This window comes from Syzygium oleosum, unplaced genomic scaffold (genome assembly GCF_021117445.2).
Source record: "Syzygium oleosum isolate NSW1041296 unplaced genomic scaffold, Sole_v2.1 Sole_v2.06, whole genome shotgun sequence".
Classification (NCBI taxonomy): Eukaryota; Viridiplantae; Streptophyta; class Magnoliopsida; order Myrtales; family Myrtaceae; genus Syzygium; species Syzygium oleosum.
In genome coordinates, this window is record NW_026607490.1 from 13408388 (window position 1) to 13422228 (window position 13841).

At 37.9% G+C, this 13841-nt stretch overlaps 1 protein-coding gene across 1 annotated transcript; it reads left to right on the forward strand.

The window, feature by feature from the left end:
- Window positions 1-5360: 5360 nt before the first annotated feature.
- On the forward strand, window positions 5361-5926 carry LOC115682924 (monothiol glutaredoxin-S10-like). Its single transcript, XM_030607290.2, has one exon. The coding sequence runs from the start codon at window positions 5511-5513 to the stop codon at window positions 5817-5819; it is 309 nt and encodes a 102-aa protein (XP_030463150.1). The 5' UTR covers window positions 5361-5510; the 3' UTR covers window positions 5820-5926.
- Window positions 5927-13841: the final 7915 nt, after the last annotated feature.

A 13841-nucleotide genomic window follows, 5' to 3' on the forward strand; every position in this document is an offset into this window, starting at 1 on the left:
TCAAGTTGAGCCATGAGTTTCTGTGACAAGCACACGAGCCCCTCAAACTATGTAGCAGAGCTCGGCCATGGCTGCTAAATCAAGGTCGTTCGACCTCATTTTGGCCTTGAGTTGGCGGGGCTATCTTTGACTACCGTTGACGGCCTCCGAAGGTGTAACATAGGCATGCATAGTGGAGAAGGGGAGACATGGTAGTGGTGTGTTGGATTGAGCAAACCTCTCGAGTGGCGAGAGAGAGAGAATGTGGGTGAGTGGGATTTTTTCAGTGTGGGGGTAATTTGGGAGATAAAACGGCAATTTGGTAAACTATATGCGGGTGAGAGATGCAACTTGAATTCAATTGTAAAAAATGAGGATGAATTGTAGGTTTTGAAACATGACTATGGTACGTGACTATGGTATCTAATATGAAGTTGTTTAGAACATGATTTTTGCAATTTTTCCTATAATATATAATTATTTGAATAAGTTTTGATTCTAATTTGATATTTAACTTTTCACATCTTTATGCATATATGAATATCCATATTCATATTTATCTAATGCATTCAGAATGCTTTTGCGTTTTTTTGAAAATAAGGTTACTTGTTTTATTTTGATGGAAAAGTGAAAATAGCTTTTGGGTTTTCCAATTTTAACAAGAAAATGTTGTGGGGTTTTTCATAAAGGATTTGGGTCATCTAGATTGATTATGATATAAATTGACAATTTAGAAGTAACATCATCATATTGAATTCGATGGCCGAGATGCTCTCTCTCTCTCTCTCTCTCTCTCTCTCTCTCTCTCTCTCTCTCTCTCTCTCTCTCTCTCTCTCTCTCTCTCTCTCTCTCTCTCTCTCTCTCTCTCTCTCTCTCTCTCTCTCTCTCTCTCTCTCTCTCTCTCTCTCTCAAGGATCTTATCCTTATTTTATAGGATGGTCATATAAAGTGCTTTTCTCATCTGTTAAAGGAAAGAACAAAAAGGTAAAAGAAAGAAAGATTTGCATTTCATCCACACGTTTCAATGGGATAACGTTCATGAAAGGTCAAGATCACATACTAATGTATTCCCTCGTGAAAAATCAGGTCGACGCGAAAAAGATGCTCAACTTTTATTTCCCACTTTTTTCATGCGTCGTCACAAGGTCGAATCTTGATTCTTTACATAGATGGGCAGACCAGATGTATTTGCCCATATGCTCTTTTTTTTGTGCATGGGGAACTAGTTCTTTAGAACGTCAACAATACTTACACTCAAATTTAAAATCATGCAAGATAGTACCAACAATGATCTTTGTTATAATAGAATCTTGAGTGTTTGGTCACAATATATTGGTTGAAGCTTACTGAACTTACTTCTATTCGACATGGCTTCTAAAATGGGATGGTGGGCGCGGCCCTAAACTTATTCTGAGCGAAGAATGTTGTGAATTGATGTGTAATATGTCTTTTTAGAAAGTGTGTTCACGCAAAATGTGGCCAGAGTTTTTCTTGATGGAATAGTACATGCATGTCTATTTTTCTCGGTAAAGAAATGCTTCTGGACAAGCAAGTATTTTTCTCAACCAAAGTCCAAATTTTTATGTGTATATTTCGAAGATATTTTATTGAAACATAGCGTAAAATAACCATCATCACCAGTTCGAAATTGCACTTTGCACCATGTAATCTTAAAACACTAAGCCTTTCTATCTCGATATAGAAAAACAAGAACTTACAATTCGTAAACAGCAGTTTTTTCTAAAAAATTTTCCAATGTTTATCCTACTGTCTGTTCCAAAATGTGAAGTGAAGTGTAGAAATCTAAAACCTCACGATGTAAAACGCAAGGTTTTGGTGAAAAAAGTAGGTAAGGAAAGAGTTCATGGTGATTCTTTGCATTTACATAACATTTAATAGCTTAATGGGCTACATAACTTGGCCGATGGTCTTCTAGGCCAGATCTTGGGCCAACCATATCTGGGCCCAACCTTTGTGCCTAGAAATTTCACACATAATATTGAATGGGATAAGTATATTGCAAATCTTAAAACTTATCACGAAAGTGCAATTAAATCCTAAAACTTTCAAAAAGTGCAACTAAGTCTTAAAACTTGTCACGAAATGCAATTGAATTCTAAAACTTTCAAAAAGTGCAATCAAGTCCCAAAATTGATCAAATTGGTCTAATCAAGTCATTTTTTGAAAGTTTTAGGATTCAATTGCACTTTTTTAAAGTTTTAGAACTCGATTACACTTTCGTGACAAGTTTTAGGACTTGAGTGCACTTTTAGAAAGTTTTAGGAATTAATTGGACTTTCATGACAAGTTTTAGGACTTGTAGTGCACTTATCCCATATTGAATCTAGTTGAGAGCTCACTTCCACGTGATTTGGTAGGGAGATCGATGAGGATTCACTTCACTTGGGGGTGATGAATTGAGCCAACATTATTCTCAACAACACTGACTCGTTGAAGCGAAGTTTTGAATGAGCATTTTTCATTCCATCATTCGGTCATTCCTCCTACCTAAACAGTAAGTTCGTTCTCCAGTCATTTTGAAGAAACACAAGTTGAGGTAGGCAAATTCTAATGCCATAAAATACCGCACCGACCTTTATGGTTTTGTAAGACTCGAGCTAAAGTAGTGTGGATGACCCATATTAATATCAAACTTTTGTGTTTAATGACGTGGGAAATCGAACCCCGCAATTTCGTGCCTTAACCGCTAAGCTAAATCTATCGGGTCGACCTTTTCTTTCCGGGTGTATGACCATAAGGGTTTTCGTCGCGCATAAAAAAGAAACACGAGTTCTTGATGTAGATTGAATGCAACACAGCATAAATGAAAAGGATAAGGTCTCGTGCGAAAACAGAACGCCACATTTGTCGTGACCTAACGGGATAAAAAGGCAAAAGAATAAGAATGCGAAGGCGGTTCGTGGCATCACACGGATTAGGGCACAGCTTGGGGTTCATGTTCCATCAATAAAGTACATGGCGCTCTCTCTCTTTCTCTCTCTCTCTCTCTCAACCCACAAATCTTTATAGGATTCTTGCTTAAAGGCAGAAAAGGTGGAGGGAGAGGAACAATGTGCATCATACCCATTAGCCACACATCTCATCCTTTTGGGGTTGCTGTCTCAGCTTTTGTAGATACCCAGCCATCCAAAGCCCCCCCTCTCCAAAAGTCGAAGTGCCAAAATTCCCCATGTTATCAGACAAAACATCATGGGCACACGCCAAGATGGCATTTTCATTTATACCCATCATCTCTCTATCTGATCTCATAGCACATAAACAGTTTCATGGCCAGATATCAATATATTGTTCTGTCTATATGTCGATCGGATTGATTTGTTCTATTCGCAAAGATTTTTGCGGGGAATTAGTTGAGGTTCTGGTTGTTCTCGGTGTTTCTGGCATCTAGGTTAAAGAAGGTTGTAAGCACAATGCCACTCTCCATTCACTGACGATTAACACGTGCGTGAATCTTAAGTCACATCGCCTTTGTTTTTTGTTAGTTTAAATGATTAGAATCCCACCACTAATGATAGGCTAATCGCTTCAACACTAGGCAAAAACCCTTATTCTCGGGCTGGCTTCTGTTCATATATGTTGTTTTCGCCTTTTGGTTTGTGCAGATATCAATCTGGTTCTGATGCTATAAAGTGATACTAAGAACTGCGGCCCATCGTTTGATTTGATCTGCGATGCATTGAACTGCCATTTCTTTAGGGTTTTGCTTCAATAAATAAATGGTTGGTTGAGTGTTCAAGAAAAGCTTGACCCTTGGGGTTTTATAAGGCGGTTCCACTTTTCGAAATTGGAGGCCTTGTTTAAGCGTGTCTTCTTACCTTTTTAGGGATCAAATTCTGGAAATACTATTGTTGGCATATATAATAATAATATGGAAATGAAGAAGCTGTAATGAAATAATTTAATGTATACCTTTTGAAAACTTTAGTCACTATCAAGCAGAGGAATTTCCTAGGCTATTAGCCTTTGTAGAGGCTAATATACATTCGATATCTGAGGTTAAGGCATGTTCAAATGACATGTTGTCGTCCATATATGATCAGAGGAGACTTCCTCGAATATACATCACTCTTGATTGTTACGTGATCTTAGAGATCGAATCTTACGGTCTAATTAGGTCTATGTGGACTAAACACTCGAGAGGAGTTTTCAAAATGTCTTGGCCATAAGGTAGAGACCGTAGAAGAATGTCTCTTATTTATGAATTATTTAAATGGGCCTTTTCGCAATCAATGTAGGACTTTAGGATATCACAATTTTTTAAGTGCTTGTGCAGTTTCCGTCACAGTTATAGCTTAGAAAAGAGGTGCTGCAAGTTTTACAAGGTGTCAGGCAAGCACATTACCACAACAACACCTCACAATTGTGGCGACAACTTACAATAACTTTTGAGAAGCTGCCTCACCTAGTTTTGAGGTGCCGCACCTTTGAAATATCTGCTAGTAGATAAACAAGTCACAATATCTCATAGCATAGCCACAGCGCTACATAGTCACAACTATACCGAACAGACACCAAGAACTCTCGATGTTGGAGAATAACATTACAGATATTTCGCATCTCAAACCCGAGTTATATCGGTCATGTATTGAGCATCACATTTGTATTGTACCTATCTTTTATGACGTATTCTTTCATAGCATATCATGCGGTGTAATGCATCAACGACACTTATTCAGATGCTCCCTCTATTGCCATCTCTTCTCTCATGTCGTATCCCTAGTTGACATTCTCCCATCTTATGTCCTTTCGCAAGAAGCCACCTAATCAAATATGCCACGAGAACCTCCATCCTAAAGCCAATTATAGGTAAACTAAAAAAAAATCGATACCCGTCCTGTACATGACTTTGGAATAATCCCAGAGACATTAAGACGATACATCTATAACATAATTTATTAAGTAATGAATTAAATTCTTGTTTGATGCATAAATAGGGCTCAACACGTTAAATACGCACTAGCATTTTGTCACGTCATCTTGTAAATCGATATTACATATTACTGTTTCTAAAATTGCTCATATGACCTTTTTTCCCCCTCGATCCCCCAAAATTCACTTTCGGCAGCGCGCTTTTGTCTTATCTCTCTAGCCGTGCAGATTCCCAGCGCAAATGGTATTGAATTGTTGCGAGCAAGCCATACACGTCCTAATCAACTCCATAGCATTTCATACTTTACATTACATCATCATATTCACATCAACTTAAAAGAACTTGCACCACCGTTTCCATGCCCCCTTTATAATTTAACTTATCAAATCAAAAGTAGAGAAGAGGAAAAAGGAAATGCTCGTACCCACAATACAAACCCTAGTGATCACTTTGATTCACCACCTTCCCCCTATATATACAGGACCATTCAGCTCCATTCTTCATCACAAAGTCACAAGCATACATCAGCTACCAGATACAAAAACAACTCGAAAAGTTTCCGTAGTTGACTTGTGTAACTCATCGTCTTTCTTGATCTTGTCGTTCTTCGTCGTCGTCGTCTTGTTTAGTGTATAATTTGATGGATAGGGTGTCGAAGTTGGCGTCGCAGAAGGCGGTGGTGATATTCAGCAAGAGCACGTGCTGCATGTGCCATGCGGTGAAGAGCCTGTTCTACGAGCTCGGCGTGAGCCCGGCCATCTACGAGCTCGACGAGGACTCGAGAGGGAAGGAGATGGAGCGGGCCCTGGCCCGGCTCGGCTGCAGCCCTGCCGTCCCCGCCGTCTTCATCGGGGGGAAGTTCGTCGGGTCGGCCAACACCGTCATGACCTACCATCTCAGTGGCTCGCTCAAGCGAATGCTCAAGGACGCCGGCGCATTGTGGCTCTAGTCTTTAGTTTCAATGAGTCTTTAGTTTTTTTTTCCTTTTGCTTACCTCGGCTTGTGAAGTACATTAACTGTACTACGAAAAAATACATGAAGGAAGATTTATGACTATCAAGTATTGCCTTTTAGCTAACTTTTTTCGTACAATTGTGACTTTAACAACAATGGCATGCACTGCAATGGTGAGAATGGCAAACGCTGACCTCTTCAATATCGAAACTTTTTTATCAAGTTTCCCTTTTTCTATTTCCTCTTTTCTTTTTCGACGCGATAGGAGAGATTATACCGGTCCTCTTATATGCTCACTCTTTATTTTATGTATCTCCTTGTCCAATTCATATATTGGTTGTACATATCGATCGGCCGTCACAGAGAATCGAATAGTATAATGATCTTGCTTGATGTATTTTATACGATTCCACCAAATGCAGCCTTAATAGACTCATAGATTGAGCTGTCAATGTATGCGAAATCTTGACATATAAAAGAAAAGGAAATGATTGGATGACGGTCTTTAATTTACTATTAGAACAACAGTTTGTTCTAGACCAAAAAAAAAATAACAAATGATTATAAATTGTTACAGGGTCAATTCCTTCAAAAATTTGTGACTCGCAATATGCTATTAGCTCAAAGACTGTTATGCTAACAAAACCCAGAAAGAAATGTTTTGTCTCTAAGGAATAGAGGTATGATGGTCTTCTTGAGTATTATTCTAACATACGATGTCGTTTGTAAGATGATCTATGTAATTATATGACATGAATCCACACCCATTTAATTTCGTCTTTGAAATCATTTCTTTTTAGCTTAAGTAATGGATTTCCTATATAAGGGTGTATTTTAAAGTAATTTTTCTTCCTAATTTTTTGTTTATTTCTTTTTTCAGTGTGTTTGAAATTTAAATTTTATCAAATGTCAAATCCCTCAATTGTTAACGTATGAAGTCTTTTATAGTATTCTTATAATTACTAAAACTTGAGATACTTATGATTTCCATTTTCAAAATTTTTTTAGGGGAAAAAAATAGGTACCTTTCTCAAGCCCAATTAAATGGTGCATAAATCTCTCTTTTTACCAGCCGAAAATTAATCGGGTCATTCATTGTTTGTTATAGTCCACATGTAGACTTTTTATTCATTACAATACATTAGATAAGGTTCATTTCACTATAGAGAGCAACAAAAGGACATGGAATTCTACTGTTCGGCGCCAAAAAAATGTGGATTGTTCACCGTGCTGGTCAATTTCAAAATGTGTTAGTAAATGTAAAAAATTATTGATAAAAAAAATGACGAGGGATTATTTTTCAAGGTAACTTGCTCGTAACCATATTTATTGTTAGAAATAATTAGGATATTTTCCTTAATTCTCCATCTCTTTCATGATTATGTATATATCTAGGAGATTCTCCATTTGATTATGCATGTACTTGATTGATCCTAATTGATTATTTTATTACCTTGTATAATCATCTAGCAACGCCTATAAATAGGCTAATGTACTATTTATTACGAGATATTCAGAAATAACGAATTTCTCTCTTCCACATATTCTTATTTTGAGTGCACTCATGCATACCTTTCCACATATGTCAACTCTCTTTAGCACACCGAATCGCATTGGCGGTCCGTCAGTGTTTTTTTTTTTTCGATTTTTTCTCCAAACTACTCTGAGGAGATATTATAGACATTAAGGATATTTATCTTGATTCTGTATATCTCTTGTGATTGTGTAAATATCTAGGAGACTCTTCATATTTTCTTGTGATTGTCCATAATTGATCCTAATTGGTTATTGTTACCTTAGATAATTATCTAATAAAATGTATGAATAGGCCCATTATGAGATATGCAGAAGAGCTGTAAATCTCATAATGAGAAGTACACGAGGCACTACTAGATGATTATGTAAGTTAGTAAGATGATAATCAATTTAGGATATGCACAATCAAAAGAAAATATAGAGAATAACCTAGACAATCATGAGAGATATGGAGATCAAACAAGTGTCTTAATTATCTATGACATTTACCAACACTCTTGTGAAATTAATAGTATGCAAATTATTAATTTGTAATTAACTTAATTTCCAAGTTTTACTTGCATAATTTACCGATGCTCTGAACTTATTTCTCTTTTAGTATGCTTAATATGTGAGTGTTAGAAAATTCATTTCTTGCGATTGATTCTAGTGAGTTTGGGTTTAATCTAGAATTAAGAAACTTGAGTGTGAGCTTTTCAAGTTTCGAGGGATTGTAATCTTCTCTTTGCCGATTACAGTGGAACCATCTCATTGATCACTGTCCCATGAAGGTCACTGTGTTCCGGTTTTTGTTATGCAATTTATTTCAGGCTCAAATTTAGTTTGTTCGTGCTTCCACATTAGTCGAAACAGCTCATATTCATTGGGTAGTGTCAACAGTATGACTACGCTTAGAAACTGATATGTGCCTCTTCAACAGAAGAACCACTTCGATACTTTTTATTGGTCTGATAAATTCAATAGGTAAGGAATTTTGTCTGATCATTCGTTGCGGATTCTGACTATCTATCATTTGTCAGGTCCAACAGGAGGGAACAGTGGTAACAGGGGACCTTTCACTTGCCAAACTAGATAAACAAATTGCAGAGCAGGAGGAACAAAGTCAATGCAATGGAGAAGGATGTGGAGATAGTATGCCAGTTGAACAATTCTAGGGTCACCATGTACGATGTCCAAGGAGAGCATAGATGGCGACTAATAGCGGTGTTTATGACCAAAATCCTTCTCTAAATCCAACTTGCTGTAACGTGACCGCACTACTATTGGATTGACATTCGATTGCTGTAGCATTATGCGGTTGTGATCGAATTACATTCTGCATTCACTGCGTACTGGATGATACGCGACTTGTATTGGCCCCTTTAGAAATGGCTGTTTTATTCTTCTGGGTCATAAGTTCCTGGATCAATTACAGGTTTAGGCTGTATGTAAGTTCATGGAGGAAATAAGAGCAGGAGTTTTCTACCTGCACTTAAAAAGGCAAACTGTTCAAGCCAGAGCAAATGAGTCGAAGTATGAAAATCATCTGACACTTGAAAATAGAATTAGATTATCTCATAATGACATGTACCAAACAAAAAATGTAATAACGAATTGGATGCAGAAGAAGGCAACGGAGAAAATGCGTCGGAATTAATCCTGCTTAATCCCGGAAAACAAGTGTCGCGACCCGATTCCCAAGTCTCCAAATGGTCACTACAGTTCTCGATGCCGGCAAAAGGACCTTTTTTTCCAGTCAAACTAATTGCACGACGAGGCACTGATTTGGGTCCCCTCGCGAGTTAGAGTTCGACGCCCATCACGATTTGACGGTTGCGAGTTCGTGTGAAGGCTCGTCCAGAGGGAGTCTCGGTGGCAGATCAAGCAGCAACAATGGAGACGGCGACGGCAATTAACTCCAAGCCTCTCTCCTTCTCACGCAGGTATCGCTCTCTGCATCTGTGCTATTCGACTGCAGCTTTTTGAACTGTTGAATGCGACCAGAATGTGTGGCTTTTTGAATTGTTCAATGGGACCTGTTATCTCAGTTTAAGCTTGACTGGCGTTTATTGTGGTTACCTTCTTACTGCTATATTGGAATTTACTCCACGTATTGCTTCTACATGTTAAGTGATCCACCAATGAAGACCAATCTAATGATGTAGCGCAGTTCACGATGGTTTTCACTCTATAGTCATAATAAGATGCAGAAGCAAATGAGATACCAAAGAATTATAGCATTTTGGTATCTTATAATGTAATTTGCAACTACCAGTTTTGAATGTTTAGTAATTCAAGATTTTCATGGTAATGCTGCGATTTCTTTTGTTTGCAGCTTTTTTCGATATTGTAGTAGCGCTTTTGATTCTTTATGGATTCAATACATTCCAATCTCTACGCCGTCATTAAGCATTTCGCGCATCTCCTGCCATGCTTGTTTTGTATGCTGCAGTACTAGGAACAGCTTAAAACATTTCTGATCCATATGGTAAAATTCTCAGGAAAGTGGCACGTACATCTTTTGTTCTCATTGCTAAGCAATGTAAAGTAACTTCTGTTTATCTGTTCATCCAGTGCATATGGACTGTATCTATTTGTTCTCTATTTGTATACATCTAGGCCAATAGGTTCCTATAAGGTATAGATAAAGAATGAGATAAGTTCATAAGCATACACAATCAACAAGCGTTGCAGACTTAGGGTGCGTTTGTTTGATGAAAAGTGTTTTCCGGAAATCCATTTTCCGAACTTCCACCTGTTTAGTTCGTCGAAAATGGTAAGTCAACTGAAAACACTTTCCGGTCAAGGAAAACATTCATGTATAAAATTATGAAAGTGAATTACCTAATCTAAGAAGGTAAAAACACTTTTCGAAATTGCTCATGTTGAATTTGTTAATATTTTTTCTTTTCTTTTCTTGAGGAAAACATTCACGTATTTTCCTTCCTTAATAAAAATAATTTAAAAATAATAAATAATTTTAAAAATACAAAAAATTTCAATAATTTTCACCATAAGATTTTTCTCACCAAACAACTGAAAATACTTTCCAAGTCCTTTTTAGGTTTTAGCCAAACACCGAAAAATGAACTCATTCTCTTGGAAAATGACTTCCTAAAAAGTATTTTCCAGAAATAGTACATTTTCCGTGAAACAAACACATCGTTAGAGATAGTCCCAATTCCTTTTATTGCCGAAGGCACTGGCACCTTTCAATCGAGTAACTTGTCTATTCTTCTGCTTTGCAGACTTTGGGATCCCTGAGGAACTCGAGTTCGAAATCCTTTAGTACAGTGCACGAAATGTGCTGCAACTTGCAGCACGTACACCCCAAGATAAATTTCCGCGCGCTGCACCTTGCAGCACGTTCCATGCGCTGTAGTAAAGGATTACAAACTCGAGTTACCTCAGGGTGTTGAGTTCCAAGATCCCAATAGGAGGACATGGAGAGGAAGGATTAAGGTGTTGAGTTCCATATTCCCAACCAGAATGATTTCTGTTATCTTCTTTTTTTGACCGCTTCCCCTACCTTCATGCTTCTGGTCCTCCTCCACCTCCTTGAAGTCCTTATCATTGTCATCGCCGTTGTGCTCCCAGACTTTGCCTCCTTCTCCTACCTCCTCCGGGAGGGTGGCCCATAGAGTACAAGACCAGGCACACCACGACTCTGGTAGGAGAACACCACAAAGTCATTCATTTCGACCAAGTTGTCCTGCACGAATTCTTGCCAATTGTCTTCACGCGCCATTGCCGCCCCATGGGACGCCTGAGGAGGATCTATTCCGATGGTGGTCTGTCTAGGGACATGCTGCAATGAATAGCCATATGTGAGTCACGAACTAGAACAATTTGCTGAGTTAAAAACAGTTCATAAGAGAGAGGGGTATCTCCCCATTCTTTGAGAGTTATATCCTAGCATGTACATTTTGAAGAAACCTGGGATTTTTCTGCGATTACTCTCCTTCTCCTTTCTGTCAGCAGATAGAGGGGAGTCAATATCCTAAAGTCTAATATAAGCAAGCTTAAAGAATCTCAGTGAATGCAATATCACTCCAAACAGACACCATGTTCTCAGAAATCATGTGCAAAACACATTTTCATCGACAATTATTGTACTGCTTAAAGCCAAGCTTGCGATCAGTTAAGAGGGAAATTATTTTTCTAGTATAATATTGATGACTGGAAAGGTCTCTTCCCAAGACATATTGCAAGGCAAGTCTACTTTCGAAAGCCTCAGATTACCCTCTCCTTTTGTTTGATCACAACATTCGATCAGGAAAAATACAATAAAACAAAATAACCAAAACACGGCATGAACCAAAAACTTCGATTCGGGTTTTTAACCCGATGTGAGAACATAGTTATGGAGGAGAAAAGGCAGAGCAAGGCTCAAAACAGAGGAACTCGTGAACAGGAAGGAGGGCTCTCAGTTTCCCTCTCCGTCCCGTTTTGGGAGTGGTCGTTCTTTGTCGTCGTTGGCAAATCTCTGTCTCTGTCATACTTGCTCTTGGAGCTGGAACAAGATTCGGAGGTCAATGTTTTGTGGCCTTTGATGGTGAGGTAAGAAAGATTTGTGGTTTTTCTTAATTCCGGTTCTGGGACTTGGTTCCAATGGCGGTTCTGGTTTCTTGTGTGATTTGGGCTCGTTGGTTGTGGTGAGTTTGTCCTCGCTTTTCCCAGCAGACGATGACCAATGCGAGGATCCCTACTCCGGCTTCGGCATTTTGAACACGGGATGATCTGATCCTTGGTCCATTGTAGAACAGACCAATAGAAACGATCAAACTGTAAGATCTACAGCTGGGCACTACACGGTAGAGAAGGTACCATCAATCGTAGTGACCATTCAACCATGCTCGTAATGTTTCTCGATACTCGCCGGTCGGACCAAGAGGTCGTGGGTTCTGATCCGTTGAAGTTACAGTGAAGCAGACTTTGAAGAAATGTTTGTACTTCCGTTAATGACACGAAGATTGAGATTCTCGACTAGCGAAGCCTCGGAGGAGTGCAATGGGAACTTCACTAGTGAACTCGTGATGACTTGGAACCTTTGGATAAAATTCGTAAGGCGGAGGTTATTGACATTGCCAAACACGTTGCTGCTATCGAGCAGAAGAGAAGCGAAATGAATGACTTCTACAAATCCCGAAGGGAAGCAATAAAAAAGGAGATGCGGATATTCCGCATTGGCTTTGCTGTCTACATCAATGGTATTTTTGTTGTTGCTGCCATAGCGGAGTCCTTCCTGGAGGTTCATGGACCGTCACCGAAGAAACGGCGGACGGATGGCAATCCTGTGCCAGTACACGGCACCGGATAGATTTGACATGTTGATTTGGTAGTGTGGGGGGGCCATCTTACGATATATGGAGCTTTTGCTTTTCGTGTTGCACCGTGCACTTTTATTCATGAGCAGAAGTTTCTAGCTACCTTGTTGAAGTCGGTAGTAACAGGTAAGCTACGGGTCATTTGGCAGGCTGAAGGTTTCTTTGAGTGGTAGTGTTAATAAGTAAAGTAGTCACAGCAGAGAAGAGATCGAACCGACTGTTTTTTCTCATATCACTTTAAATAGGAAGATATGTGATTTCTTCCCATGTGCAAGCGAGGATTGTTCGAATTCCAGGACATGTGGTGTTGCCTAATGATCTCTTACCCCAAAACCATGCAATCAATAGTTGTGTGCTGGACTTCAAGTCATTGTACATCTAGCAATACCATTAAGGTTGCATTAGGTCGTCTAGATTTCTAATCAGAATAGAACTAGATAGGATAGGATATGAAATCTAAGTGAATAAGATAGGATATGAAATTCATGGAATTTGCTATATCGTATCAATTATTTGGTGAATCACAGTAATAAAGTTAGATATTTTCCCACCTTACTATGTTTATTATTTACTATGAACGTCGTATAGGTATAAATGAACCTAAAAATTGTACAAATGGAAATAATAAAAATATTTTAGGACACTCTAACCTTATTCATTTTTATTTGCTTATTTTTCTTAATTATTTTTACCTCTCTTTTTTAATTCTGTTATTTTTTTATTTTTCCCCTTCCACCATTCTCTAAGAAAATTTTAGTAAATAGTAAAGTATACTAATATACCTAAAATATGTAATAAATATAAGTATTAAATGTATTTATTTATATGAATGAAATATATATCATAAGATAGAAATAAATTTGAATATTTAAATAAAAATAAGAATAAATAAAAACGAAGTTATTTTTATGTTAAAATTAAAATATTACTTATATTCAAATATTATTTTAATTTTATAAATATAAAAAGTTTGCTATTCGAGAAAAATAATTTTTATATTATGAATATTAAAAATCTTATCTACTTTTATCCCACCTCTTTCATAAGATGATTATATCCGAGCTATGTTCCTCATATATCCGATTTTATCTTATCTTGGGTAGGCATCAAACACGGGATAAGATAAAATTTATCTTATCTTTAATTTTATCTCGACTATCAAATGTAGCCTAAGA

Excerpts from the sequence above, each read along its gene's own strand:
- LOC115682924 (XM_030607290.2), top strand. The coding sequence starts at position 5,511 with ATGGATAGGGTGTCGAAGTTGGCGTCGCAGAAGGCGGTGGTGATATTC.